Here is a 26,223-nt window from a genome sequence, read left to right as displayed (position 1 = left end):
TGACCATATGTTCTGCCTATATGTAAGACCTGTTTACGCAAGATTCTCACACAATTTCAGCTAATAGATAGTCCTGAGCCAAGTATGCAAACTCATACACAGACATATGAGTGGAAAAGTGACCGGACACACAGGTTGCTACCTAAGGCGATATCACTGAAAACTATGCTCTGCACATTCAAAGTGTTTGAGAAGTGTCTTTAAGAGGTGATTTTTAAATAAAGTCAGAAAAGAGTACCTGAATTATTTTCCATCTGCAAAATAGTAATTAAAATTTGGCATACTTTACATATCACAGCAAAATTTTCTTATTTTCCATTCAAAATGCCCTATGTTTCATTCAAATTAAAATACATATTTCATCAACCTGTTATTTAGAAATGGTAATGAAGCATTTAAATTAAAATCAGACCATTCACCTGTGGCATGTGGTACTATGAAGTGTGAGGTGGACTTTTTCCAGCCTGTCAGGTTATTTCATATACAGCTTCATGTAAAATAAGGCCGTATCTAGTGTCGTGGATTCCCAAAGTCCTCTACAGAACATAAGTTTATGTTTAAGTTTTAATTTTTATTCTAGCCATTCTGGGTTTATTAGAATCTGTAAACTGTGCAGAAGTATAATTTTGGTTATTTTTTAAAGACCTAATATTTTCATTTAGGGAGAAAAATGACAGGGAAAGAAAACTCTCATTAGGCCAGTTTGCACGTAGGGCTGATTTTTTTTGTTTTCCTTTTATAATTTCAGGGATAGAGAGAGAAGCATGCAAATTTAGGCCGTTTTGTAAAAACCAACTGTTTCCAACTGAAAATGTAAACACTTTTCAGTGCTGAAAACTTCCCCCAAAGCAGTGTGTCATCAGCTGGAAGTGACAGGCCTTTTTCTCACACAAACAGCTTGGAGTGGAAACATATTCTTCTAAGAGGCCTGGTTTCCCAATTTGAAAAAAAAGAAAAAAAACACAAACTTTCATATCTCCAAAATCCTCCCCAATGGAGCTAGCTCCCTTGGGGGCTTATTTATCTCAAAATCACAATCTGGAGAATCCAACGTGACCTTTTGCCTCAGAAAGCCATGTGTTCCCTCAGCTGCAACGGCAGCATGAGGCTCCACTGTGATGGAAACTCTAAGGGCTTTCCCTACTGCTGCTGAGGCTAGGGGCAGCCAGGGTTATTTCATGGATGTCTTATAGCTGACCTAATCACACCTTTCTCTGTGGGATCCCCGCTCCAAATTTAAGGGGTGTTCCAAGAAAGTTTCCAACCGTCTAAAAATTTTCCCTTAATCTGATAAAAATGTCAGAATTTCTGCTATCAGAGAGTTGGATATTTTCCTAAAATAGATAAAAAAGAAGAGAGAGAGAGAGAGAGAGAGAGAGAGAGAGAGAGAGAGAGAGAGAGAGAGAGGAAGGAAGGGAAACAGAGAGAGAGAGAGAGGGAGGGAGGGAGGAAGGAAGGAAGGAAGGAAGGAAGGAAGGAAGGAAGGAAGGAAGAGAGAGAGAGAGAGAGAGAGAGAGAGAGAGAGAGAGAGAGAGATGAAAGAAAGAAAGAAAGAAAGAAAGAAAGAAAGAAAGAAAGAAAGAAAGAAAGAAAGAAAGAAAATTCTCACAATTTTGGATACATTGAATTAAGAATGGAAAGGAAAATGAAAAAAAAAAAAGGAAAGAGAAACTATGAGAATGGAGGTTATAATTCATCACAACCACACACACACACACACACACACACACACACACACACACACACACAATAGAGCAAAGGAACTGTCCTTTGTGGAAATTATGGGCCAGGATACAGAAGAGCAGGCAGAGTGCCCCAAATACTCTGTCCCCTGTATGTTCTGAGGAGCAGCCCTGCAGTGGCAAGGGACTGCATGGTGGCTGAGCATCTCCACCCCATGGAATCAGTGCCTCTTGCTGTGCTCTAAGAAGACACAGCCTTTGCATGAGAACCTTACTTAGGTCTTCACTGCCAGATGCTCAATATTTTGCCTCTGACTTAGGTCTTCACTGCCAGATGCTCAATATTTTTCTGTTGACCTTCATTTAGGAGTGGCTCCAAGCACTTTAGCGTTATATTTCACTTCCCCTTCTCCCCATTCCCCATGGTCTGTCATTCAAATGGTTAATGATCTGGAAACAGGTAAAGGTTCTGGTAACTGGGATGCTATTAAGGGACCCTTTGCCAAATGGACTTTTTAAAAGGGAACAATCATTTGCTAATGTATTAAGTTCTGATCAAGGCATACACATTTTCTTCAAGAGGCTAGCCTGTCCTAAACCTTCACATGATGCAATGGAATTGCTTTTGTGTGACTTACATATAGACACTGTTAGTATTCACAATGCAGGCTTTTGTTGAAGATGCAATGGAGGCAGATAATCTTTGCCAGACTCATTTCTTTTTCTTTCCTGCGATTTTAATTTTCTTACCTTGCATGAGAAGAATATTCAAATAAATGACTTTAGGAAGCTCCTGGGATATTATTAGGTTGATGAAAAAGCAGTTACGGTTTTTGTAATTATTTTTAACCTTTTAAACCGCAATTACTTGTGCACCAACCTAATAATTAGGCTGCTGTCTGTTGAAGTTTCAAGTACGCTTTAATTGGACTCAATTTCTTTGAGGACATACTCTGAACCCAAATCTATGCCAAGAACCATTAGGATTTCAGTGGAGTAATTTTCTCTCAAAATTTGACCATCCCACTATGGAAGGCAGTGAGAGGCAATTTTTTGAGATTCCTCAAAAAATTACGAATAGAATTACCACATGACCCAGCAATCCCTCCCCTGGGTATCTACCCAAAAAATCTGAAAACATTTATCCGTAAAGATATACGTAGTCCGATGTTCATTGCAACTTTATTTATGGTGGCCAAGACAAGGAAACAACCATAGTGTCTTCAATAGATGATTGGATAAAGAAGATGTGGTGTATATACACAATGGAATACTACTCTGCCATACAAAAGATGAAATACTGTCATTTGTGACAACATGGATGGATTTTGAGATTATTATGCTAAGCAAAATAAGTCAGAAAAAGTTGAGAACCATGTGATTTATATGTGGGATATAAAACTGAAAGCAGCAAAAGAACAAGACAAACAAATAAATAAACAAAAACTCATAGACATAGATAATAGTTTAGTGGTTACCAAAGGGTAAGGTGGGAGGGGAGGGGTGTAGAAGAGGGTAAAGGGGATCAAACATATGGTGATGGATGGAGAACTGACTTTGGGTGGTGAGCCCACAATATTGTATATAGATGATGTATTACAGAATTATACACTTGAAACCTATGTAATTTTACTAACCATTGTCACCCCAATAAATTCAATTAAAAAATTTTTTTGACCATCCATTTAGTGAAATAAATAACAGTCACAAAATAACAATAAAAGGAAGATTTGAATGAACATCCCCATGCAAAAACCAAGAAAACGTTATTTTAATAAATGTACAGAAAACTAAGTTAAAGATACCTAAATAAAAGCACAGCATTCTGGCCTGAGTCATGCTGCTGAATCCAGAAGCCCTCGGTGATACCGGAAGTGTTAGGCTTACTTCTAACCCAGCATTGTTTGTGCAACACTGAGAAACTGAATGTGATACACACAGAGGATGGTAAGCAGAGTTAAGGGCAGCGTGTCTCAGAGGAGGAACCCTGGTAGTAACTTAGGGCACTTGCCTGTAAAAGGCAAGTACACTGGAGGAAAGTAACTACCTCCAAATATTTGGATGCCCATTTTTGAAAAGGACTGTATTTGTTCCCTGATGCTGCACACAGCAAAACTAAAACAAATAGGAAGAAATTACAAAGAAACCAAATTTACTTATAGTTACAGTTCTTCCATTAGTCACTTTAGTCTTAAAAAAAATGACAATGAAAGAACCATATACCATATGATTTTACAATTTAGAATAAACAAAACTCAGCTATATTTTATAGTGTATGGTGGATATTATTTTACAGGAATATATATGGAATTCTAAAGTATAGTATTTCATCCTTGAAGTAAATGGAGGAGCTGAGAATTAATCATGTCTTCTGGAGCTAGATACCTAATTGAGCCATCACTGGCACCTTGGATTCATGCTGAAGACGGGGTTTACTTTCTGTCACTGAAGGGATTCAAGCAGACACAGCAGAACCATCCTGGGGGGGGTGGGGGGGTGGTTGGTCCCTAATTAGGTGGCAAATTTTACTGAGAAAAACACTCCTCAACATGACTGCAGCTCTGAGAACTTGTTTTTAAAAAAAAAATTAGTTGCAGAATCTTCAAAGTAATTCACAAGATAATTTCTGTTAAGCTTGTTCATGACTTAGATAAGCTATGTTCAACTGATCCCTTTCTTATTTGAAAATATGTTTCCTAGTGGTACTGTCTGTAGAAAACCCAGCTGGGTTTCAGATTGGAAGACTTACTCTCTACTTTAAGTATCTCACAGATATCTAATGATATTTCTACCTCCATCCTTAGCCAACCTCATTTTGTTCAGAGACTGCAGAGAACTGAAGGCTGTAATTCTTGATGAATAGTAATTCTTCCCCCCACATATTCTGATCTTGCTTCTGCAAACCCAGTAATACCTCAGCAGCATTTCTCATGCTTTAAGAGGCTTAACGTGTATACTTAGACTCACAGTGAATCAATACCTACCAATCTCAATAAGGACTTTGTCTTACTTTTTAATTTGTGTAGCATGTAGTCCACATTATTTCCTTAGAGTTGTCAATGTCTTCTCCCATTGGAGACCAAGATTAACCACCTAAATCCACTACACTTTACATTCTTGGTCTATTTTGGGGTGTTTATGAGATGCACTGAGTGCATCAGCAAGGACAGAGAAATGCACAGCTAGTGAATATTTCATGGCTTCTGCTGTCCAGGAAGTTGGCTGAGGAGTTTCTGTATCCAAGCACAAATCCATATTTGGGCGGGGGGAGATGGAGGCTGTGTCCATACATAAAAGCCGCGATTAAACCAAAGAATTACTTCCGTTGGGATTTGATGCCCCATAGAACAGTGAAGGATGGTTGTTGGATACTAGGATTGCAGCTGACTTTTATCAGTTCCTTCAGTCTTACTGTGAGGAGGGTCATGGTTAGATTAGTTATCTGGATGGATAGGCAGATGTTATGAGTTTTCTAAGCTATAGCAACAGGAGGAATTCAGAAGAGGACTTTTATATGGGGGTGACTAGGATACTGAAAAGTCTTCATCCACGTCACAAAACTGTTTTGGAAACTTGTGATGTTGTGCCTAGAATAAGATCATAAGAAGATAAAGTTGTGCCAAACGATGAAAAGGGCTTTCTCATCAAAGTGCGACTAGACGGTTTCTTTCTCACTTCTGAAGGCACAGCTAAAACAAGTAGAAAATAAGAGAAACTATTCATCTCCATATAAATCAATTCTTTGCAATCATCACAACAATAAAACACTAAGTGAGTTCCCCCTTGAGCTCCTGGTCTCTGAAGTACCAAGCTGAAGCTGAATGATTGTCCGTCTAGGATGTGGAGGAGGTTGTTGCCGAGAAGGAGACAGACCTACGTCTACATGACTGACAAAGTCTGTCTGTCTAGAATTCAGCATTCAGATGATCTTCCTGGAAGGACACGTTTAAATCCAGAATCTGCTCAATGGACACGGAATTAATAATCCATGTGCTTAAGGCAGTGGTGGGTTCTAATGGCTCCTAGGGCTGTCCCCATCACAGAATGGGTCTCTGACCTGACACATAGGTATATGCACTGAGGCCCTGGCAACTCTTTCCCCACTGATTCCAATTTCATTTTTTAGGTTTCTTGCTGGCCGTGCATATTTATTTAGAGCAACACACTCTCTCTTAGGCATTTTGATGAACTATGCTCAGTAATAAAATAAGACCTCTCACATGGGCTCAAAACCTAACCGACACCTGAATTATTTGGATTTGTATAAGTAACATTTTCTGGGAATCAGATCCTCTCCAGGCAAGGTTGGCCTCTGGAAGAGCTATGTCACATATTGCATCTAATGACACCTAATGAAACAGATTCACCAGTTCAGGAAATGTCTCCTGGTAGGATCCCCCAGTGTCTGATTTGCGTTCTTTTGTTTTTGCTGGAGTTTCTTTGCTTCCACATTAGTGGTGTGTCATCGGACTCCTTCCTCGGACTAGCATCGTTTGGCTTCTGTTTTAATTTCTTTCCAAGATACTGTTCCTGTATTTTTTTCATAAGGAACACACATAGTAGTTAAGTGAAGAAAAAAATTATATTTCCTGCCTGCTTTATACCTGCTCCTGCAGCAACTGGCTTTTGACCTGGTGGTTTATGCTTTGCGTAAAATCCAGCTCTATGCCCAGTGTATTCACCCTCCACTTCTCTAAGGGGAATAAGGAGAAGAAAAAAGAGTTGGGTGAAAGGACGGTGTTCCCTAGGTTTAACATTCCTTTCATTATGGTCATAAACCTTTTTTTTTTCTCTCTGCATCCTGGGAAAAGTTCTTAAGTTTTTGCTCTGCTCCTCTGATTTAAATTCTAATGATGACAAATCTGATTTTAGCATCTTGAGTTTGGGTATAAATTCCATTATTGAGATAGAAGTTTCTTTGCGTTTTTCAGTTACTCCCTATTAAGTTGTATCAATCTGCTGTGATTGCATGCAGGAGCTAATATTTAATGAGAACCCGCTAAGTGCCAGTTCTGGTACCTGGTACTAAAGTAACATACAGTATTTTAGTATTATTACATTGTATCTCCTATTACTGTACTTTAATCTGCGAGCCTTCTCTTTTTATAGCTTTATACTTTTCTAATAAAGGGCATTCTGGCACACTCTTAAGAAAATGTAAATATTCTTTTGGCTCAGATTATATTAATAGGATTTTAAGATTTTCAGAAGTATGACTTTCTTTTTTGTCATCATGATAACATTTCTTTTCCTGTGCCACAGTGCTTTTCAGAAACTCCATTTCTGGTTACTTATCCTCAAATGTGTAGATCTTTCTGAGCTTGTTTGGCCAGACTGCTTGGTCCTCACTCTTAGTTTCCTGAACAGGAGTACTTAGATAATTCACAATATCTAACATACATTCCTTCTATGACTATTCTTTTCTCTGGTTTTGTTGAGATTACCCTTCCAGTTTGCAATACTTAACTATCCATGCCCCTCTCATGTAACCTGACATACTGCCATTTTTCATGAGTTGTAATTATGAATAGATTTTTTTAAGTAATAGCAAAGCAGGCTTATGACCATCTCAAATATCAACACTTGCAAAGTGGAATAATGCATGTGTGGTTTCATGTTTTATGCAAACCCTCATCTCTAAGCAAGGGTGAGGGTGCAGAGAGTGTGTAAGTTTCACAATTCTCCTTATTAATTTTGGGGACAGCAGACTGATTAATTTAATCAAGGCACATCCAGATATGTCAGCAATATTTTTTCTCTCCAGCCTTATTATTCCTTAGCTTTTTCTACAGTATAATAGCTTCTCTATTTTCTACATCTTCATGGGTATTTTACTTAGAATGTTGGAGAAGCTGTATCTTGGCTCTTTGCTAGATATCATTTCAAACCATTAACTTCCCACCATAATTTCTCTTTGCAATACTGACAAGCTATACAGGTGAATTGAGAAAAAAAATTCAGAAGGTCAACAAAATATATCCCAGGATTACAGGGAGAGACATGTGAGTTTAGACATAAGGAACTAAATTTATGCAGTCTACAAAAGAGAGGTCTCCAAGGGAAGCTCTCTGTGACATGATCTATAAATATCATCATGGTAACAAAATAAACAATACAAACTATTTACAGGCACAAAAGATAATAGGACAAGAATGATTGTCTGGAGCTAAGTGAGGGAAAGTTTATAATAGGTTATAAAGAGAAAGTTCTTAGCTGAAAGCAATACCAAATAATATAACTAACACAAAAGTCAAGATCTATCACAGATCTGGGATAAAGTATAGTTGAAAAATTTACAAGAATAGGAAAGAAAGGTACATTTTAAAAATAAATAAAAATGATTATTAAATATTCATTGTCAAAATTAAGACCAAGTTTTGGTAGTTCTTGTTCCCTAGCTGGAGGATCTTTGACCAGCTATTTTCAAATAGGTATAACTAGAAGAACATTAATTGCTACATATGAATATTGTGCCCACTATGTCCTAAAAATGATAGTTCGTTAATTCTATAACCATCTCAGGTCATATCCTCAACAAGGACAGTATTTTTCTTTTCTGTCACTATCAAATTTTTGAAATGAGAGATATGTATATATATATATATGTGTGTGTGTGTGTGTGTGTGTGTATATACGTGTATATATGTATACGTATATATATGCATATATACACATATACACACACATTCATATATATATATATATATATATATTTGTGCTTAGTTTTCCAATTCCTACTCATCCCTTCATCTTTTACTATCTGATTTCCATTCTAAACCTTCTACTATATTGCTCTGCTCCCTACGGAGCTCTTGCTTCCCAAATAGAATGACCTATTGTCACTTCTATTCTTCCATGACAAATAAGACTCCTTTGATAGGATAGACCAATTTTTGCTTCATGAAATCTCTCCCTGTTTGGATTTTATTCTCCTGGTGGCACCCGATGTTTCTGTATATTTCTTCTTTTTCCTCTTAATAATATGGATATAGGCCTCAGAGAATTGTTGTGCAGATTCAATAATAAAATGCACAAAAAATTCTATCAAAGTACCTTGCACAGAGAACTCAACAAATATTATCTCGGTCTATTATAGTCCATTCATAAAGGCATCTTTTATTCTTTCTTTTTTCTAGCAAACACTCCATAGCGAATCGTATCTCTTGCTCTGTTTTCATTTACCACTAATCAGCTAAAGATATCCTAATCCATAATCCATACCCCTAAGCCTCTACCTCTACCCTGAACTCCAAACCTATGGTTTGAAACAGTTTTCTTTATATAACTAACCAAATATTCCAAAAGCACCTCAAGCTTAAGGCAATCAAAATTTGATTTATTATTCACATATGCCCTCTTTTACTTTTTCTCAATTCTGCATCACAAGCAATGATGTTGTTACCTACATGGTGTGACCAGTGAGTCAAGTAAAAAATCTCAACCGTCTTTGGTTCCTGTCCCTTTCGTATTCCCCTGCCCCTTGAAGCACGTACACCTGCCAAGATTTCTCTAGCACTAATGTGATTTGGGTCACATTCCCATTTCCCAGTTACTCATCCCTGGAACTGGGTTATCCAGTTCAGGTGAATATCTACTCTATGGGAAGACTGAAAGAGTTGCACAGCCATTTTATTGGACCCTAACTAAGCCTCATCGTAACCCATTTTTCAAACACCTCTATAGAGAACTTCTCAAGTTTTTAAAATCACACACTTGTTCATATTACATCTCTCCTTGAAGACCATCCCTGGTTCCACATCAACTACTGAGCAAGTCTGAACTTCTCAGAAATGTCATCAGATTGCTTCCAAACTATGTTTCCTGATTTCTCTCCGGCCACCACCCCCCCCCCCACACACACACACACACAGCACATGCTATACAGAGTAATATTCTCCAAACGTTAAATGCCTTTTCTTCAATGATTTTGTATAAACTGTGTACCTCTCTCACTGACCTGTCTCTGCTTCACCTCGCATGGGACTGAAATGACCAAAACCCTCACACTATTTCTCTCTTTCTTAAGTAGTGTTTGATAAATGAATGAACTTCCTAATATTTAATTTTATTCCTTTAATGAATGTTCCCAGGAACTGAATTTATATCATCTCATTTGAACCTCACAAAACCCAAGTATAGTAGGTTTCTGATTTGCAGATTAGAAACTAAAGCTCTGAGAATTAAAAAGATTTGTCCATTTTCATACTGTTAATAAGTTATCAAAAGAGATCAGATCAATAATGGGCCCTCTCTTACACCAAAATCTGAATGTTTTTTCACTATCTTATGTGGTTGTGGTATCCTATTTTGTAAAGCAATAAACTCTGATACTCAGTAATCAAAGAATAGATGAATAATCAGTGAATATGAGATCTCTTCCCCAGATGGAAGGTTACACCAGTGTATCCAAGGCACCGCCCTAATTCTAATTTCCTATCTCAGGGGAAATTGGGCAGTCTCACAACTAACTCTTGATAAAATTTTAATATCTCAATTTTTAAGTACTAGGAAACTATTATCTTAATGTTAATGGCAAAGCTGTGTGGTGACATTTGCAATGGAATATAAAATCATCTAAATACAATATTATAAATCATAAGTACCTACCAAGTCTCATATAGTACTATTTTGTGCATTAAGGTAGTTACAGGAGCCTCTTATTTGTCCAGAATTTGAATGCAATACTATACTGTGGATATTCAACAATTCAAATTGATAATTAACTGATAGCACGTATTACAAGGTAAAACTATAACAAGTAGATTGTATCAAAATTATACTGAATAAAATTAAATATTTTTGAATATTGTGTTACAGGATCTCACATAGCTTCAGAGACATCATTACATACAGTAATTATAACTGTACCATACGTATATAAAAGTGGAAGACAGTGGAAATCTCTGGTCAATAAATTCAGATAGAAAATTTATATATTATTTCTCTAATATGCTAGTATATGTAAAAAAAAAATGTTTTTGTATGGTTTAAACATTGACTCCGTTATCTTGTCCATGTGTTAAATAGCCTATTATTTTGCTTTTACAAAGTGAAAGTGAATTCTGGTAACTGAATAATAAAAGTTGCAGTCGGTAGTGGTTACTATCAGATTTTACTATGAAGAATATTGGTCAAAAAAAGTCATAACTGATGTAGATGCCTGACCACTGTGCTGTACACCTGAAGCTGAAGCTAAATAATTTTGAATGTCAACTATAATTATATATATATATATATATATATATATATATATATATATATAGTCACAGGATTTGGAGTACAGCATAGGGAATAGAGTCAATGAAATTATAACAGCTAGATATGATGTCGGAGGGGTAGAAGATTGGGGGGTAGGGTATCACTTTGTGAGGGGTGTAAATGTCTATTACATTGTATTACATTGTCTTGTACACCTGAAACTAATAAAAAAAAAGTCTTAATTTTATTTTTTTTTGTCTTTTTTTTTAAATTATTTATTTTATTTCTCCTTCATGATATGTCAAGACCTGGGCCCAGAACCATGGGAAATACAATTTTTAAAAAAGTAACAGGGGCTTCTTTCTCAAAAAAATTGCTGCAATTTAGTAAATTGTGGAATGCTAAGTATCAAATTAGTGATTACAACAATAATAAATATATAGAAATTTAGCTTAGTTCCACACTGAACCATGAGGAAGACACAAAGGTTTAATGGAAGAAAAATAACTTGAGCCAGACCCTGATTTTCCTCCAATCAGAGCTTGTAGTATTCACTGTATTACTCTAAAGTGGGCATCATGCTTTGCTTAAAGATAAAGGTGAAAACCTAAAAAATAAAAAATAACAAAAACTAATTCCAAACTCTGTATACTGTAATTTAAAGTTCTTCATGATTCACCTACCGTCCATCTTTTGGATTGTGTTCTTATGTTCTTATGCATCAACTATATATTATTGACTTGCAATTCACTAAATACTTGATTTTTTAAACTTTGAATACACTAGGTTTTTTTTTGTTGTTTTGTTTTGTTTTTTGTAATTTCTCCCATTTAAACTCCGACTTTAAATCTAGCACAAGGTAATCCCCCTTCCTTAACACCTCACCTTGTCTTCCTATTTTAAATCAGTCTCTCCTTCCCCCATATTTGTATCAGACTCTGCTCATTCATTCATTCATTCATTCATTCATCTGTTCTATTACCTGTCACATGCTGGCTTTTTCCAGAGGCTGGTATGCAGGTATCTTTCTCTCAGACATGGGTATAATCACTCTGAACTCATGGACTATATCGTGTTTTCCTTTCTTTTTCTGAAAACACTAACATAGTTGAATGAATGAATTTGAGAATGAGCAAATCAATCCACATTTAATGAATGAATCTCTGTTGAATGAATGGATGCAGGTTATTTAGATTACGTGTAAAATCCTTCTTTCCAAATATTTCAGTCTTAATAAGTCTTCATGAAGAAAGGTGAAAACTTCCACAACCAGAAGTATTACCACCTACTGTGAGTTTTACTGTATATATTTATGAGGTCAATATGGTAGAGAAATCTGTGCTTTGCCGATAGAACTCTGCTTCCCACTTGCAAAATTAGCTCTTTTCTGTTTATGCCTTGGCTTTGATGTTTCCAGTTTATTTTTTGTCCTGAGAAGTTGTGCTAGCTCCTACTTTGCAATACTGTTATATCTCATGGTGAGAATGTGCGTGCCAAACATTAATTTACCCAGAGGTTATCAACCACATTGCTAACTATCTTTTCCCTCCATGATTTATTTTTTTAATTAGGGCATAAATAGTAAATAATAAACTTTGAAAGGTTAATTTCATTAATAGTGGCAACAAACAGTCACCCACTGATGTAATTAATTCCCTCATTTAACAAAACAAGTCTTAGTTACCTAGCACATGCCAGACACTGTGCTAAACTCTGGAGAGAGAAAAATGAATATGGCAGGGTCATCATTTTTTTTTTTAAGTAAGGTGAACTGGAATGTAAATAAATCATTGCAATACTTGTAATAAATGCTCCAATTAGGGGAAGAGTGGCTTTGCAGACAAGGGTGTCAGGAACTCTGCCTGTCAGTGATTGGAGAGGTAAGAAAAGAACCGAGGATGTGTCAAACTTCTTCCTTACAGACCTATCACAATTACTGGATGCTTTAGCAGTTCCTGAAGTATTTTCAATATATATCCATATTAATAGAATGAATGACCTTATTTGAAAGAATTGCTTGTTAAATTTGTTTCCCCTTTTGTCCTCTAAGAAGGATTTGAGTCCTGCTCAGGGAATTGAGTGGCTCTGAATGAACACTGACCACTGGGTTCTTCATCTACTGGAGATGGGTGTTCAAAGGGAATTGTGTGACTTTCAAAAAGGATGGCGACTGTCAGGGTAGGTTAGAGGAAGCAAATGCAAACTTCACTTTGTTTGACTTTCTATGTTTGTTTGCATGAATTAGACAAAACAGCTATATCTCCCAGTTTTGAAAAAGTGGCCTTATATAGCAGTGGCCTCTGTGCAAGCTGTATGTGCCACGTGGATTTGGCTGGCTGGTAGGAACCAAGTGGGTACCCAAGGCATCTGGCACTGACCTACCGAGCCTCATTTGTCCAGCATGGGGAGGTTGGGTACATGTAGTACTTCCTTGTTGATCTTGCCTGCTTCCTTTGTTTTGGCCAAAATGGGCTCTGGTGATGTGTCTGGGAACACACTGGAGTGACTTTGTAGGTCAGCCCCCACCCACACTATGGAGGTAAAAGGGGATGTTAACGATGGCTGATACAGGCCCTTCCAACGCTAGAGAATTCCCACAGTCTCCAGAGACCTCTCATGGCCTGCCAGCTTTCTGTATACAGTCTATCTCTTGTCATTTGTATAGAAGTGATTCCATGTAGAAGAGACCTCTGTGTAGGCTCCATGTGCCCAGTAGTTTTGGGAAGTCACTTGGAGCTAAACAGCCACTTATGGAGCCTGCGGCACTGGCCTTAGGTGATGACACCTTCTCGCTCCTGCTTGCTCCATTTGTTCAGGGGCAAAATGTTCCAGGCAATGTAGCCAGGAAAGCACCACTAAGATCTAGTGGGTAGGTCTAAGAACTGGAATAGAGCTCCTACCCGCCCTAAAGGAGTGGAGGGAAATGTAAACAATAGAACACATGGGCTACTCTGCAGTCTAGAGTTCTCACAAGTTTCCACAGCTCCCAGAGGGCTCCCAGGGCCTTCGACCTCCCATCCTTCTCTAGTCAGCCTCTTTCTCTTGTTTATTGCTCAGAAACTATTCAGTCAGCCATTTGTTGTCTCACAAGAGTAATTGCTCTCTATACAAAGGGTGCCAAAAAATTGTATACACATTTTAAGAAAGGAAAAAACGATTAAACTTATAATACTCAATATATATCGATAACAAAAGAATACAAGTCACGTTTGACTTCTGCAATTACAAAAGGTGCTCAGAGTGGTTACCATGAGCGTCCACATACTTCTGATTCTGGTGAACTACTGCTTGAGTAATGTTGACCCAAGTGTCCACTTGTATACATTTTTTGGCACCCCCGGTATATGTGTACATTTGAGTTTAGTCATGGGATGGGGAGAGTTCAGCGTCTTGCTATGCCACCACCATCTTGGACCTCCCAATCTTCATCTAATAATTTTCCAGAGAGCAAATTAATCTGCCATGTAATGACTTTGGTTGTTTAAAGATTCCATTTCAATCAGCATTTACAGACCTGAAAGATACCTTTGTCTTTCTCTGTCTCTGTCTCTGTCTCTGTCTCTGTCTCTTTCTTTCACACACACACACACACACACACACACACACACACTCATACATCAAACACACACCAAACACATACATTAGACTCTCGGGTGCACTGGACCAAGCACAAATCATTCAAATTCACAAAGTTCACTAACTAAAACTGAAAATCAGTAGCGTTAGAATCCTTTCTTGAGAAGAAAGCACATTCACTAGTTAAATTTCCCTCTCACAGTGCCCCTGTGATATTTGGCAAGCCATTCATTTATTTACTGTTAAAGGACATTTCCATGGACTCCCCTCTCTTAATATTAAAATGTAGGGGGGAAAAAAAAACAGCACCAAGGACACAGCTGGCATGACAATTTCTGTACTTTACCACCAAATCTGAATGGCTGACATGGAAAACAGAGTAACAGATGGTGGGACTGATAGCTAGAGGGGTAAGTAATTTGCTCAATGTCATAAGAATGTCTACACCAGAAGTAGAAACCAAATCCAGAAAGACCTTGAAGCTAAATGCTATTGTTTACATATTTCTTTTCATTGAGGAATAAAGTTTCAATGAGTCAATTACAGGATAATTATAATATAGCTATAGGTTTTGTTAGATCCAAGTACGGAAATGACAGTTTTGTTGGAGGAAAGGCAAGCAGCCCACTTTGCCTGACTTTGTTCTATCCAGTGTGAGGGCATGCATCTAGAATAAATGCTTTGCATCTCTGTGTCCCATTCTGAACTATTGGATTGTATTATTAGGCATGTGATTTATGAATATGTGTACAACAGAGTCAGTCAGGTTGACATTTTAGGTGGATTTCCCTGACATCCGTGTACAGGATGAATTGAGTGATGTGAAAGGGGAATAGGGCAGGTAGATTGTACTCAGGCAGGATAAGTTAGGAAGTTCTTTCAGTCATGGAGGTCAAATATGAGAAGAGGCAAATGTAAAGCTAGGACTTGGAAGGAGGTAGTGGTCCCTACAAAGACAGAGGCAGGGTTGGCTTTGTTATTGAGAATAAGAGTGATGTTTTTTTGGAAATACTTTTGAAGTTCAGGGGGGGAAATTGGGTCTAGAATTACAGACTTAGCAGTTACTCTCTGGGAGGTAATAAAAAGTAGTATGACAACAAGCAAAGTTCCAATGAAGGAGTAACAAAGATGAAAAGAGAAATGGGAATAAAATCATTGGACAAGGTGTCATTTAAAACCCAATGGATCATCCACAAAAGAAAAAAAATTACAAATTGGACTCCATCTAAATTTAAAACTCCTGCTCTTAGAACGATACTGTTAAGAAAAGCCACAGACTGGGGGAAAATATTTTCAGAACAGGTGTCTGATAAAAGGCTTACATCTAGAATATGTAAAGCACTCTCAAAACTCAACAATACAAAAACAAACAGCTTGATATAAAATAGACAAAAGGCTTGCACAGATGCTTTAACAAAGAAGATATACAGAGGCCAATAAACACACGAAGAGATGATCTTCTCTTCTGGTGAGTGCTTATATACAGTGGGCTGGGAACACTCCTAACTCAAAACAATAATATAATAATCATAATGTCATACACTTACGCATATGCTGATTACAATTTGTCAGACACTGTTTTAAGCACTGTACATGCATACAACTCACTTAATGAGTTAATGAAGTAGGGCTTTGATAAACCATTTTATGGATGAAGACACTAAGACACAGAGAAGTCAATTAATTTACCCAAGGTCACACAGCTAGTAAGTGTCTGAGATCAGATTTGAACACAGGCAATCAGGCTCCAGAGCCTGTGCTGTTGTCTGTGACTATATGATACCTCTCCAATTACCAGTAAGACTATATTGAGCACCTACTCTGTGCACACTTGGCTGTATACTGTAGTCATAAGGAACTGATTAAATGTAGTTTCTTTCTTAGAGGATCTTAAAATCTAGATAGAAAGAGAAGCTTATGGACACCAAACTCTTGGCTGCCTCTAATCATACAATTTCACAACCAGAAAATAGACAATAAACCTACAGAACATCCTCCTCGTCTTGTTTGAAGGATAGAATCTATGACAATTAAGAATCAATGAAAGCATTCTAAGATCTTCTGTAGTTTAGAAGCTTTCCAGAAAAAAGCAAAGACCATAAAGCTTTAAAAGAATTCAGATAAGAGGCAGGAGTGTGGATATTTGAGAAATCATCTTCTGTGATCTTTAATGCTACCATCATTGTCAGCAGAATTATTTAATTATCTCTTTAATGTTTGCAGGATCCTTGTGTTTTAGGCGGTTCCTAATAACCTGGTACCGACGAGGATGAGCCATGTTCAAACATGACAATGACCTAATTCAAATATCTCCTCATGTTAGAACTGCAGCTGTCAAGTGAGCTGACACAGTTTATGCCAGCCAGCTATTATTTCAATAATACTAAAGATCAGTTTGTTTTGTTTGTTTTTCTTCTAAATTGGTAGCCACCCTTTTCCTAGAATGAGAACTGTGCAAAAAGATGGTGATACAAAGCAAGGAAATAAGCAACAGACATCTTTCTTAGTTAATTGAGTCGGATTAGAGGAAAATAGCGTCTCTGAAGCTGTAACTACAGAAATCAGCCAGTGAGACACAGAATCTTCTAAGTCTCACATTCACTCCACTGTAGCAGCCCAGCCTGGAAGGCAGCCAACTATGCGTGCCTCTGACAACTGGGACCGTGCAGGGGGCAAGAAGGAGAAAGGAGAGAGTGAGGAAGGGAACTGGGGAAAGAAACAGAGGAGGGAAGGGAGAGAGACAGAGAGAGACAGAGAGACAGAGAGACAGAGAGAGAGAGAGAGAGAGAGACAGAGAGAGAGAGAGAGAGAGAGAGAGAGAGAGAGAGAGAGAGAGAGAGAGAGAGAGAGAGAAATCGCAGGGAGACTTGAAAGAGTGAGGGATCGGAAGGAAGGGAGGGTAGGTAAAAGCCAGATTTTTATTGGAAGCAATTGAAGTGGTTGCTATGAGACCCGCGAGCACAGGACCAGCAGCCAGTCCGACGCTGATGGTTCTTACCTCGTACTAAACCTTTCTTTTGACACAGTTTTAGAGTTGCTTAATATCTAAGCAAGCACCTGACACGGGTGACTTTTTCCTTCTTCATTCTCCTCTGGTCCCTCGGGGAAGATGGAGGTAGAAAACGAAGCCAGCTGCTCCCCCAGCAGCGCATCAGGCGGGTCCAGAGAGTACAAGGTGGTAATGCTGGGAGCAGGGGGAGTTGGTAAAAGCGGTAAGTTTTAATACCAAACGCTGGGGAAGGTGGAACCTCTGTACAGGGAATGCTACTTATTTAAAAAAAAAAAATCAAAACAACAAAAAACCAGTAAGAGTAATAATGCTGATGGTGTCAGAGGTTAGCTAGCTGTAGCAGTTAGACACCAAGTATCTGACAGGATGTTTATGAGTGTAAGGACTGTTAAAGAGATACTGATTAGCCAGGAGAATTGGGAGACAGCCAGTGATGGCATATAGAACTTTAAGAGGATTGTTTTTTCCCTTTGATTTCCTGCTGGGTAATTTATATGTTTTTATTTTAAATAATAACATGATATTTATGAAATAATCATGGTATGAGAAAATGTGCTCCTGTTCTCAAAAATATTCACATAAAGTGCTGTTAATATTCAATGAAACACACAGATTACAAACACAGACACACATTCAGGATTATAAAAGCTGATTGTTATGTTTGTTTCTTTGATTAGGGGCTTCCTGTCTCCTTTTCCTTGTCTATGATCTAACATAGCATGTGTGGGCTTTGAATTCCAAAAGGAAAGTTGGTTTTTGAAAGTGATAGCTGTTCAAGGAATGATATTCATTGTGGGTCCTCTGCAGTAATCAAGCCAAATGTTGTGGTTAACTGGATTAAAAGAGAAAACTACAAGAATAAAAAATATGGGGTGCTAATGAAGTTAAGAGTGGTAAATTGGTGTTAATACAGAAAAAGACACAAAAAACAGTTGTCATGGTTGCGTTTCTTGAGGGGTTTAAAAGGCCAAATATAACAAATTAAAGAAACAGATACGTAGTAGTGTTTGAGGCTGATTAAATGTTGGATATCTTGGAGCTGTGGATATCACTAGAACATAAATAGATAAATATGATTTTTTTACGATAAAAAGACCCCCATAGGGCTATATCTTTGGGGATGCCAGAAGACAGAAGAAATATTAAAGTTAGAATGAACAAAAAGTTTTCTAAAAAAAATCAATGGTTCTGGGCCTTGGCAAAAAGATTCACAGTTGAGGCCATCATCATTGGTATAGAACGCTCCCCCCCACCACCAAAAAAGCTGATAACTTTGATAGTGGGTCCATAAATGATACGTTGATCAGCAAAAGAGGGGGCAAAGAGAGTGCCACTTTAGCAGACAGGCAAGTAAAAAAGTTAGAAATATAGCAACAGACCTAAAGTTGAATACCCCGAAAGAAAAAAGTAGGTAAAACTGGATGTGGTAAATCGCTATATGTATGTCAAAGTGAGAAAAATTAGTCACCTCTCCTAAGAAGGAAAGATGACATGAAAAGCTTCACAAATATGTGTGAATGAGGAATTTGTAGAACCTCTCTCCTTTTTTAAAAAATGTAATGGTTTGAAAGGAAAAGAATCAAAATAGGTGAGGATCAGGGAGGGAGAAAGGACGAAGGATACAGAGAAAATAAAATAAAATTATGCTTTGCAAGAATCGTCTGATACAATGAAGAAGAAATAATGTGAGAATAAAATATCAGAAAGAGAGAGAAACGGATCTAAGGAAAAGGCAGGAGACTAATCAACAGAAGTGCCACCATCAGCTTGTGAAGTCAGAGAGATGCTGCAATGGTCCCACACTATACTCATGCTTGCTGGGTACATTACCTTTTTGTTTGCTGGCTTGGTATTTTCTTGTTTTACCAGTGGTTTGGGGAGCATAGGAGTGACTAGTTTTTAGTCGTTTATTCCATGGCAATGAAACTTGGAGAGAAGAAATATTGGATAAGCCGATCCTTCAGCAATATACTCATCCTGGAGGTGATATTAGGTTTCCTATTTTTGACCGCCCCCTTATGTTATTTGTACTGACTGGTCATTGTCACTTCTCCAATAACTAGAAAGTTTTGACATAACAAAATGGCGGGTAGAGTGACCTGGGCTCCTTTCACCTTCACTTTGTACAAAAGAAGCCAGTCCATAATTAAATATTTGGAAAAAACACAAAACAAAACAAAAAAACAAAAAAAACTTTTCCAGTGTGATCAAGACAGGAGTAGCCAGCTTACCTCAGAGATGATTGAGAATAGAAGAGGATAAATAGTTCAGTTGTACTGATTTTATAAATAGCATACTTGGCTGTTACTGTCAGAGAGAATATAACTCATACTACAATTCCAAGCTTGGAATGCTGATTTTAAGGCTAAAAATTTGGAATCAGAGTGATGGAAACATGTCTTACCCTTGGGCTTTGTCCCTATGATTCATTTGGTACACAAAATTTCAAGTACTGATTCTCAATATTCTCAAGTACTGATTCTCAATATCTTGAAGGTTAAAATGTTTGCTTTCAAATGAACAAAAGTATTTGTCTTTTAAATAAAAAGACACTTTTTATATTGCTGAAGGTCTGGATTAATGGAAGTACATTTTACTTTCCTTCACACAATTTCAGGGGCTTATATGAAAGGATCATACAAGCCAATTATATTGGATTATGTGAAGGGATTTCAAGGAGAAGTCTGCTATTCTGTAGAAATTAAAGATGTAGCAAGCTATTATCTATTTCAAATTCTGAGTCAGTTCTGAGTCAGCCTTGAACATGAATGAAAAACTCAATTTACAGGGACCTTAACTTTTAAATGAACAAAACCTTGGAGATTTTCTATGCTTACTAAGAAATTAGGGTTTTTCTCTATCCATGTTTTACTAAGACATATTTTGGTGAGTAGGAAATTTTGAAAGGATTTGCAACTTTAGTGGAGCAGAAATTCCCACAAGATATAAATGTGTAGGTGAACACATGTACTATGTGTGAGAAATTTCAAACCACAAATAATCAGTCAACTATTTATTGAGCATGTACTATGTATGGGCCCTGTACAAGTTACTACAGAGGAGAAAGAAGAAGGGCATGAACGTTTATGAAGCATCCACTATGTGGCCGGTATGGGCTACATGTTTTTCATGCTTATATTCAGTTCTCTCCACAATCTGATTAGGTGTTGCCATTTTACAGATGGAAAAACCGAGGCCCAAGGAAACAACTTGTGCCTGGTAATGGAAGTAATATTGTATAGAGTTCTGTGAAATTTTATCTAACTCTATTACATTATGTTTTAACACCCTGGGCAAGAAGAGCAAAGAATCCCACCACTTGTTATTAAAAAAACAGGGCAGTTGGTATTGCATCCTCTACCTCCTGAACGTTATATTTAGAAGAGATCTAAACCATCTAGACTAACACTCTCATTTACGCATCTATGCATTTTTAGTCTTTAAATCAATGTACATTATACGCAGTACTTATATTTTATATAAATAAAAACATACATTTATATTGTGTTTATATTTATATAACAAATTATTATACCTAACATTATCCAAGAATGCTATAAGTGCTGAGAACACAGGATAAATAAGAAACAGTTTCCACCCTATTTGAAAGGTGGAGAAAAGGAAGCAGCAAGCGTGAAAGGACTTGCCAAATTCACACATATGGTAGTGGAAGAATCGCAGCTAGAACTCAACCCTCCTGATCCCCTTGAAGCTGTTTTTCAGTCACACCAAAATTTTTACACAGGGTAAGCTAAATAAAAATGGAACCAATTATCCAATGAATTTCACGTAAGCAGGGCACATTCTTAGGCTTCTATCTCTCTTTGTTCCACTGTGTACCATCCCTTCCCCTCCCTCAAAAAAAGACAAAAAATAAAAATCTCCCAGCTATAGTTTAACAGTTTAATGGAGTATAAACAACCCTTATCACTGCTTTAAATATTGACTTCTCTATGTCTTTGTGGTTTGATGTTTATAAAGGCTGTTCCTCAATGATAGAGAATTAGTGTCTGCTTGCTTTCCTTGTATTTACATTTGTTTCTCCCAGTGCAGACTCAGATTATCCAGAATATCTAATTCAGTACTAATAAGATCTTATTTTCCAAAGTACACTTTATCTATTCTATGATCTTATTTGAGGATAAAATAATTTAAGGAGGTAAGTAGGTCATTTACTCCCTATGTTCAGATGAAGTATCTGAGGCAGAGAAATGTTAAGAGATTGGTCCAAGGGTACACAGAAATAACTAAGAACTAGGAAAAGGACACTAACTCTAAATTGTTTTCCCATCAAATTTCATGAGCAAAGTAGAGAAAGTATCCAAAGATCAGATGAGATCTATATATTCTTCTCCAGTCTCTAGGATACGTCTTGCAATTACCTTGGTGAAATTTTCTGTGAAACATTGTGAAGTGTGAAACAGGTATGAAATACTATGCAAGTCATTGGGAAATGGGGTAGGGTTATGCCTAAGTACTATTCCAGACACTATCCCTGCCCTCTAAGAGTGAACCGTCTCATGGGGGGAAAATATAATGTATACTACAAGATGATAAGTTTATATTAGGCCTCTGAATAGGAGCTGTGGAAGCTCAGGGTAAGGGTGGCTAAATCTGCATGCGAAAGTTAAGAAGAAATCCCAGCAGAGATGATATTTGAATTTTGTATTGAAGGAAGAGTAGGATTTATTGAGGTTGAGAAGGGAAAGTATAGGGAGAAGTGGGGTTGGAGAGGAAAACAATTTGTCGGGAGCAGAGCATGCAAAAGTAAAAAGGAAGGTGGGGTTATAATTTTTTATAAGTTGACACTCTATAACTTAGTGTCTTTGGGAGCAGTTGGGAAAATCTCTCTTTCAACTTTAAAAAATCTTAAAAAGTCTCTTTAACTTTTGCTTAAATCATATCTTAGGAGACTTAAAGGTAACAGAAAACAAAGAAGCTGAAAACATAAAAAGTATTAAGGAACTCAGAAGTTATTAGAGGGCACCCATTGTGAGTTTTTCGTAAAGGGAAAACTCACTTGTAAAAGAAGCAATCATTCTCTGCCTCACATCCTTCGGCAATTTGTCTCTTTTGTACATCAGAGTTTTGTGTAGCAGGGATTATAAAATGAAAGCAATAACAATATTTTCTGAGGTAAAGAGAAAGCACAAACCAGCTTCTCCAACCACAGTGAATTGGTATAAAAAGGGTGAAAATCGAGGCTTTATTTGATGAATTAAATCAAGGCAAACAACGAAGTGAATCATTCATGTCGCTGAGGCTGTTTTTACCTCATTAGCAGAACTCTGGATCTGACAACATGGAACAATTGTCACATCATGACCAAGTGTTATTTGAATGCTCTGCGTTGTGAAGGCAAGAGAACAAATAAACAAGGGAAAAAAATAAAATCATTTCAAGACTGGAGGGCCCTCTGCTCTCACCTTTAATTGTCACTACCCTAATTACACTGCCGATGGTCACTCACTGCAATGCTGTCAGCAAGAATTAGCCAAGAGGTTCAAAAAAGGCTCAGTAGAAAAGCAAATTGATATCCACTTGCTCAAGTAAGGATTGAAAGTACAATTTAGGTGAAGGTGTTGGCTGACAATATTTCCAAGATTATATGCGTTTACAGATTTTACACTGACAAAGAAAAAGAATTAGTATAACTCTATGTCTTCAGCAGAGAAAGTGCCTAGAGATGAATGCCTTTGCCTTGGTCTCTGACTACCCACGTGGTGCCGGGCTCCTGACACTTACACTCTTGCTCTGGTGTCCCAGTGGTTAATGGTCTATCACATTCACCTGGCTCTCATTTAATCCTCACCTTGATTTTGGGCAGTAGACATTAGTGTCTGCATTTTATGGATGAGAAAACTGAGGCCCATGGGAAAAAAAAGTAACATGACATGCCCAGAGACAAAGATATTAAATGATGAATATAATTTAATATTATATGAGGTGCCTACACGTATATGTCTAAGTTTCATGATTATACTATTTACGTTTTCCCCACCCTGAGAGTTTTTATATTATTTCTTGAGAGCTGGTACAATGAACCTGAGTTCTAACTTCCACTGAATCTTCATAGGTATATTTTAGATATCAGACAAATTCAAAATACTTGACAAATATTAATTTTCTACACACAAATCCTTACTAGGTGGGGTGAGGGGTAGCATGGGAAGTTCTGAGCAAACATTTCAACATGTAGGTACCAAAGACATATTATGTTCTGGCCTATTCAGGAGCCCCTAGGGGCCCAGATCATGTAGAGAAGAAATGACAATCCTCTCAACTTGAGAAAATCAAATAACCCAGTAATGATAAGAAATTAAAACTGGGGTGATGCTAATGAAGAAAGTAAACAAGTTTCTGAAAATATCAGGTGAACTTTTGAAATTTATTAGGTGCTGATATAGGGAGAATGTTTTCTCTCTCTCTCTCTCTCTCTCTCTCTCTCTCTCACTCTCTACACACACACACACACACACACACACACACACACACACACACACGCGCACACACACACGCACGCAGTTGAGCCCCGAACAACATGGATTTGAACTGTGCGGGGTCCACTTATATGTGGATTTTTTCCCAATAAATACAGCAGATGTATTTTCTCTTCTTTATGATTCTAATAACATTTTCTTTTCTCTAGCTTACTTTATTGTAAGAATATAGTATATAATACATATAACACAACATACGTATTAGTCGACTGTTTATATTGTCTCAATAGTAGGCTAGTTAAGTTTGAATGGAGCCAAAAGTTATATGAAGATTTTCAACTAGATGGGGCGTCGGTGCCCCTAAACCCTCCTGTATTCAAGGGTCAACTGTATGTCTGTGTGTGGGGGAGAGAGATGGAGAGAGAGGGAGGGAGAGGGAGAGAGAGGGAGAGAGAGAGAGAGATAAGAGTAGTTGATAGAAACTACAAGTTACAAATGGAAAATACCTTCCCTGTTCATTCATTTAGTAAGAATAGATGGTGTGTGTGTGTGTGTGTGTGTGTGTGTGTGTGTGTGTGTGTGTACCTGCGTACCTAGACCTGTGAATGGTTCTGAACTATTACCAAGAATTAGACACTCCTGCCCTGAGCTGGGGGTAAAAAGGATGAATCGTATTGCAGTGGGCTAAGTACAAACATAGAGATGTACACAAGAGAATCTGAAAGTAATGCAAACTGTGGTCAGGAAGTTTGAGTGACCTAACATAGGTGGCTCAGCTGCTCAGTTGTAGCATTGGAACCAGAAGCCTCCTGACTTACTAAAGCGTAGATTTTTTTTTTTCCCATTATGCCACGAAGCTTCCCATAAACCAGCATAAAATCTGTTTCTCTTAACTGGACGTTAGGCTGCTGATGGGGACTGGTTTTGAGTGGAGGTGTCTGTACAGTGTGATGCAGTTGTGACTGTAAATACACTGATGGATGGCAGTCCTCTGCATCGCTTAAAGTATGCAGGAAATGCTTTTCTTATTGAATTTGGCTGTTTTTTTGCAAAGCCCATCAATATCAACTCAGTCACTCAGGCTTTGCTCATAAATGTCAGCTCTCTGATGACCGTCACCAAATGGTGCCATCTGCTCTTCTGGTTCATCAGCAGGCACCAGCTAAGTGTCATTACTGGCAACTGTGCCAGCTCATCCCTGCTGCCCTTTCTGCCTGCCATAACCCTGCTCCAGCTAACGCCATAGCACCAGCATTGGAATATGACCTGTTCTAGTCTCTACCACACTCACAGGTGGTTCATCATCCTGCCACTGCCAAGTGCATTGGAGGCATAGCAGTATGTACCAGGTTTTCCTTGGAGTAGGTGTGAAGGATGGACTCTGCTGGAGCAGGCGTGCATATGCAGGTGTACACTCAGGAGGGTGGCCTCTGTATCTCTGGGGATGTTATATTGAGGGAGGAATCACAGGCCACACAAGGTTTGGAATCCTAGGGAAAAATTCCTGAATTGAACTCAAATGAGATTGTATAGGCAAATTGTGGTCTCACAGTGGAACACCAGACAAGGATTTTTAACTAGTTAGATATGCTGTGGTGAGTGGGAGAAGTCTTTGTTCAGTAAACTGCTGGTAAAGGGAAGGCATTGTTTGCATAGTTATTCACTGAAAGGATAAGAAACCTTAGATGGTTTAATCACTCCATAGTTCCTCTAAATATACTTGAAAATGAGAAACAACCATGCCAGTGCACGTGCTTGCAAAAATCCGTGCACACTCATAAGGAAGAATGATTTGTGTTTCGTCTAAACTGTCTTTCAGTTCATTCATCCAATGAAGACAAAATAAGAGGCCACATTTTTAAATTAAATGTGTTGGGTGACAGTGGTTAATACAATTTTATAGGTTTCAAGTATACAGTTCTATACTACATGAACTCTATATTGCATTGTGTGTTGAGTCTCACATACACCTAACCCTGTTCTAAGTGCTTTATTTCATTGAATCCTCCCAAAATGCTGTAGCATAGGCGTGGCAGTTATCCCTCATTTACAGATAAGAAAAGTGAGGCTTGAAGAGGGTGAGTGATTTGCTCAGGAACCCAGAATCTGTTGGTGTCTGTGTAAGTCTTAGCCACCACCAGATGCCAGGCTCTTAACCGTTGTCCACTATTCCAGTCACCATCCCGTGTTCTTGATCTACAGAATGTGGCCTCAGCAGAGAAATCATCACAGAACAATGTGAATTGGAGGCTTGAGCATCCTAGGAAATCCAGATTTGTGTTTTGTCATCTGTAAAATAAGAATAACAATGGCTACT

The 26,223-nt window shown here is 37.8% G+C and overlaps 1 protein-coding gene and 1 long non-coding RNA gene across 4 annotated transcripts in view; one reads left to right on the top strand and one right to left on the bottom strand.

Annotated features, from left to right (window-relative positions):
* Positions 1-17,589, bottom strand: part of LOC141573147 (uncharacterized) — a 58,084-nt gene extending 40,495 nt beyond the window's left edge. Inside the window, exon 1 of the long non-coding RNA XR_012498758.2 lies at positions 17,455-17,589. This is a non-coding gene — a long non-coding RNA (uncharacterized LOC141573147). The remainder of the gene's footprint in view (positions 1-17,454) is intronic.
* RIT2 (Ras like without CAAX 2) overlaps positions 17,321-26,223 on the top strand; it is a 315,277-nt gene continuing 306,374 nt past the window's right edge. For 2 of the 3 annotated variants that reach the window (XM_074340045.2, XM_088797974.1), the window contains exon 1: positions 17,321-17,668. In XM_074340045.2, coding sequence (XP_074196146.1) covers positions 17,566-17,668 — 103 coding nt within the window. In that variant the 5' untranslated portion in view covers positions 17,321-17,565. The remainder of the gene's footprint in view (positions 17,669-26,223) is intronic. The other variant, XM_019739662.3, reaches the window with a different exon arrangement.

Source organism: Rhinolophus sinicus, chromosome 4 (genome assembly GCF_057876585.1).
Source record: "Rhinolophus sinicus isolate RSI-liver-muscle chromosome 4, RSI-T2T, whole genome shotgun sequence".
In the NCBI taxonomy this organism is placed as follows: domain Eukaryota; kingdom Metazoa; phylum Chordata; class Mammalia; order Chiroptera; family Rhinolophidae; genus Rhinolophus; species Rhinolophus sinicus.
This window is presented reverse-complemented; position numbering and strand designations above follow the sequence as displayed.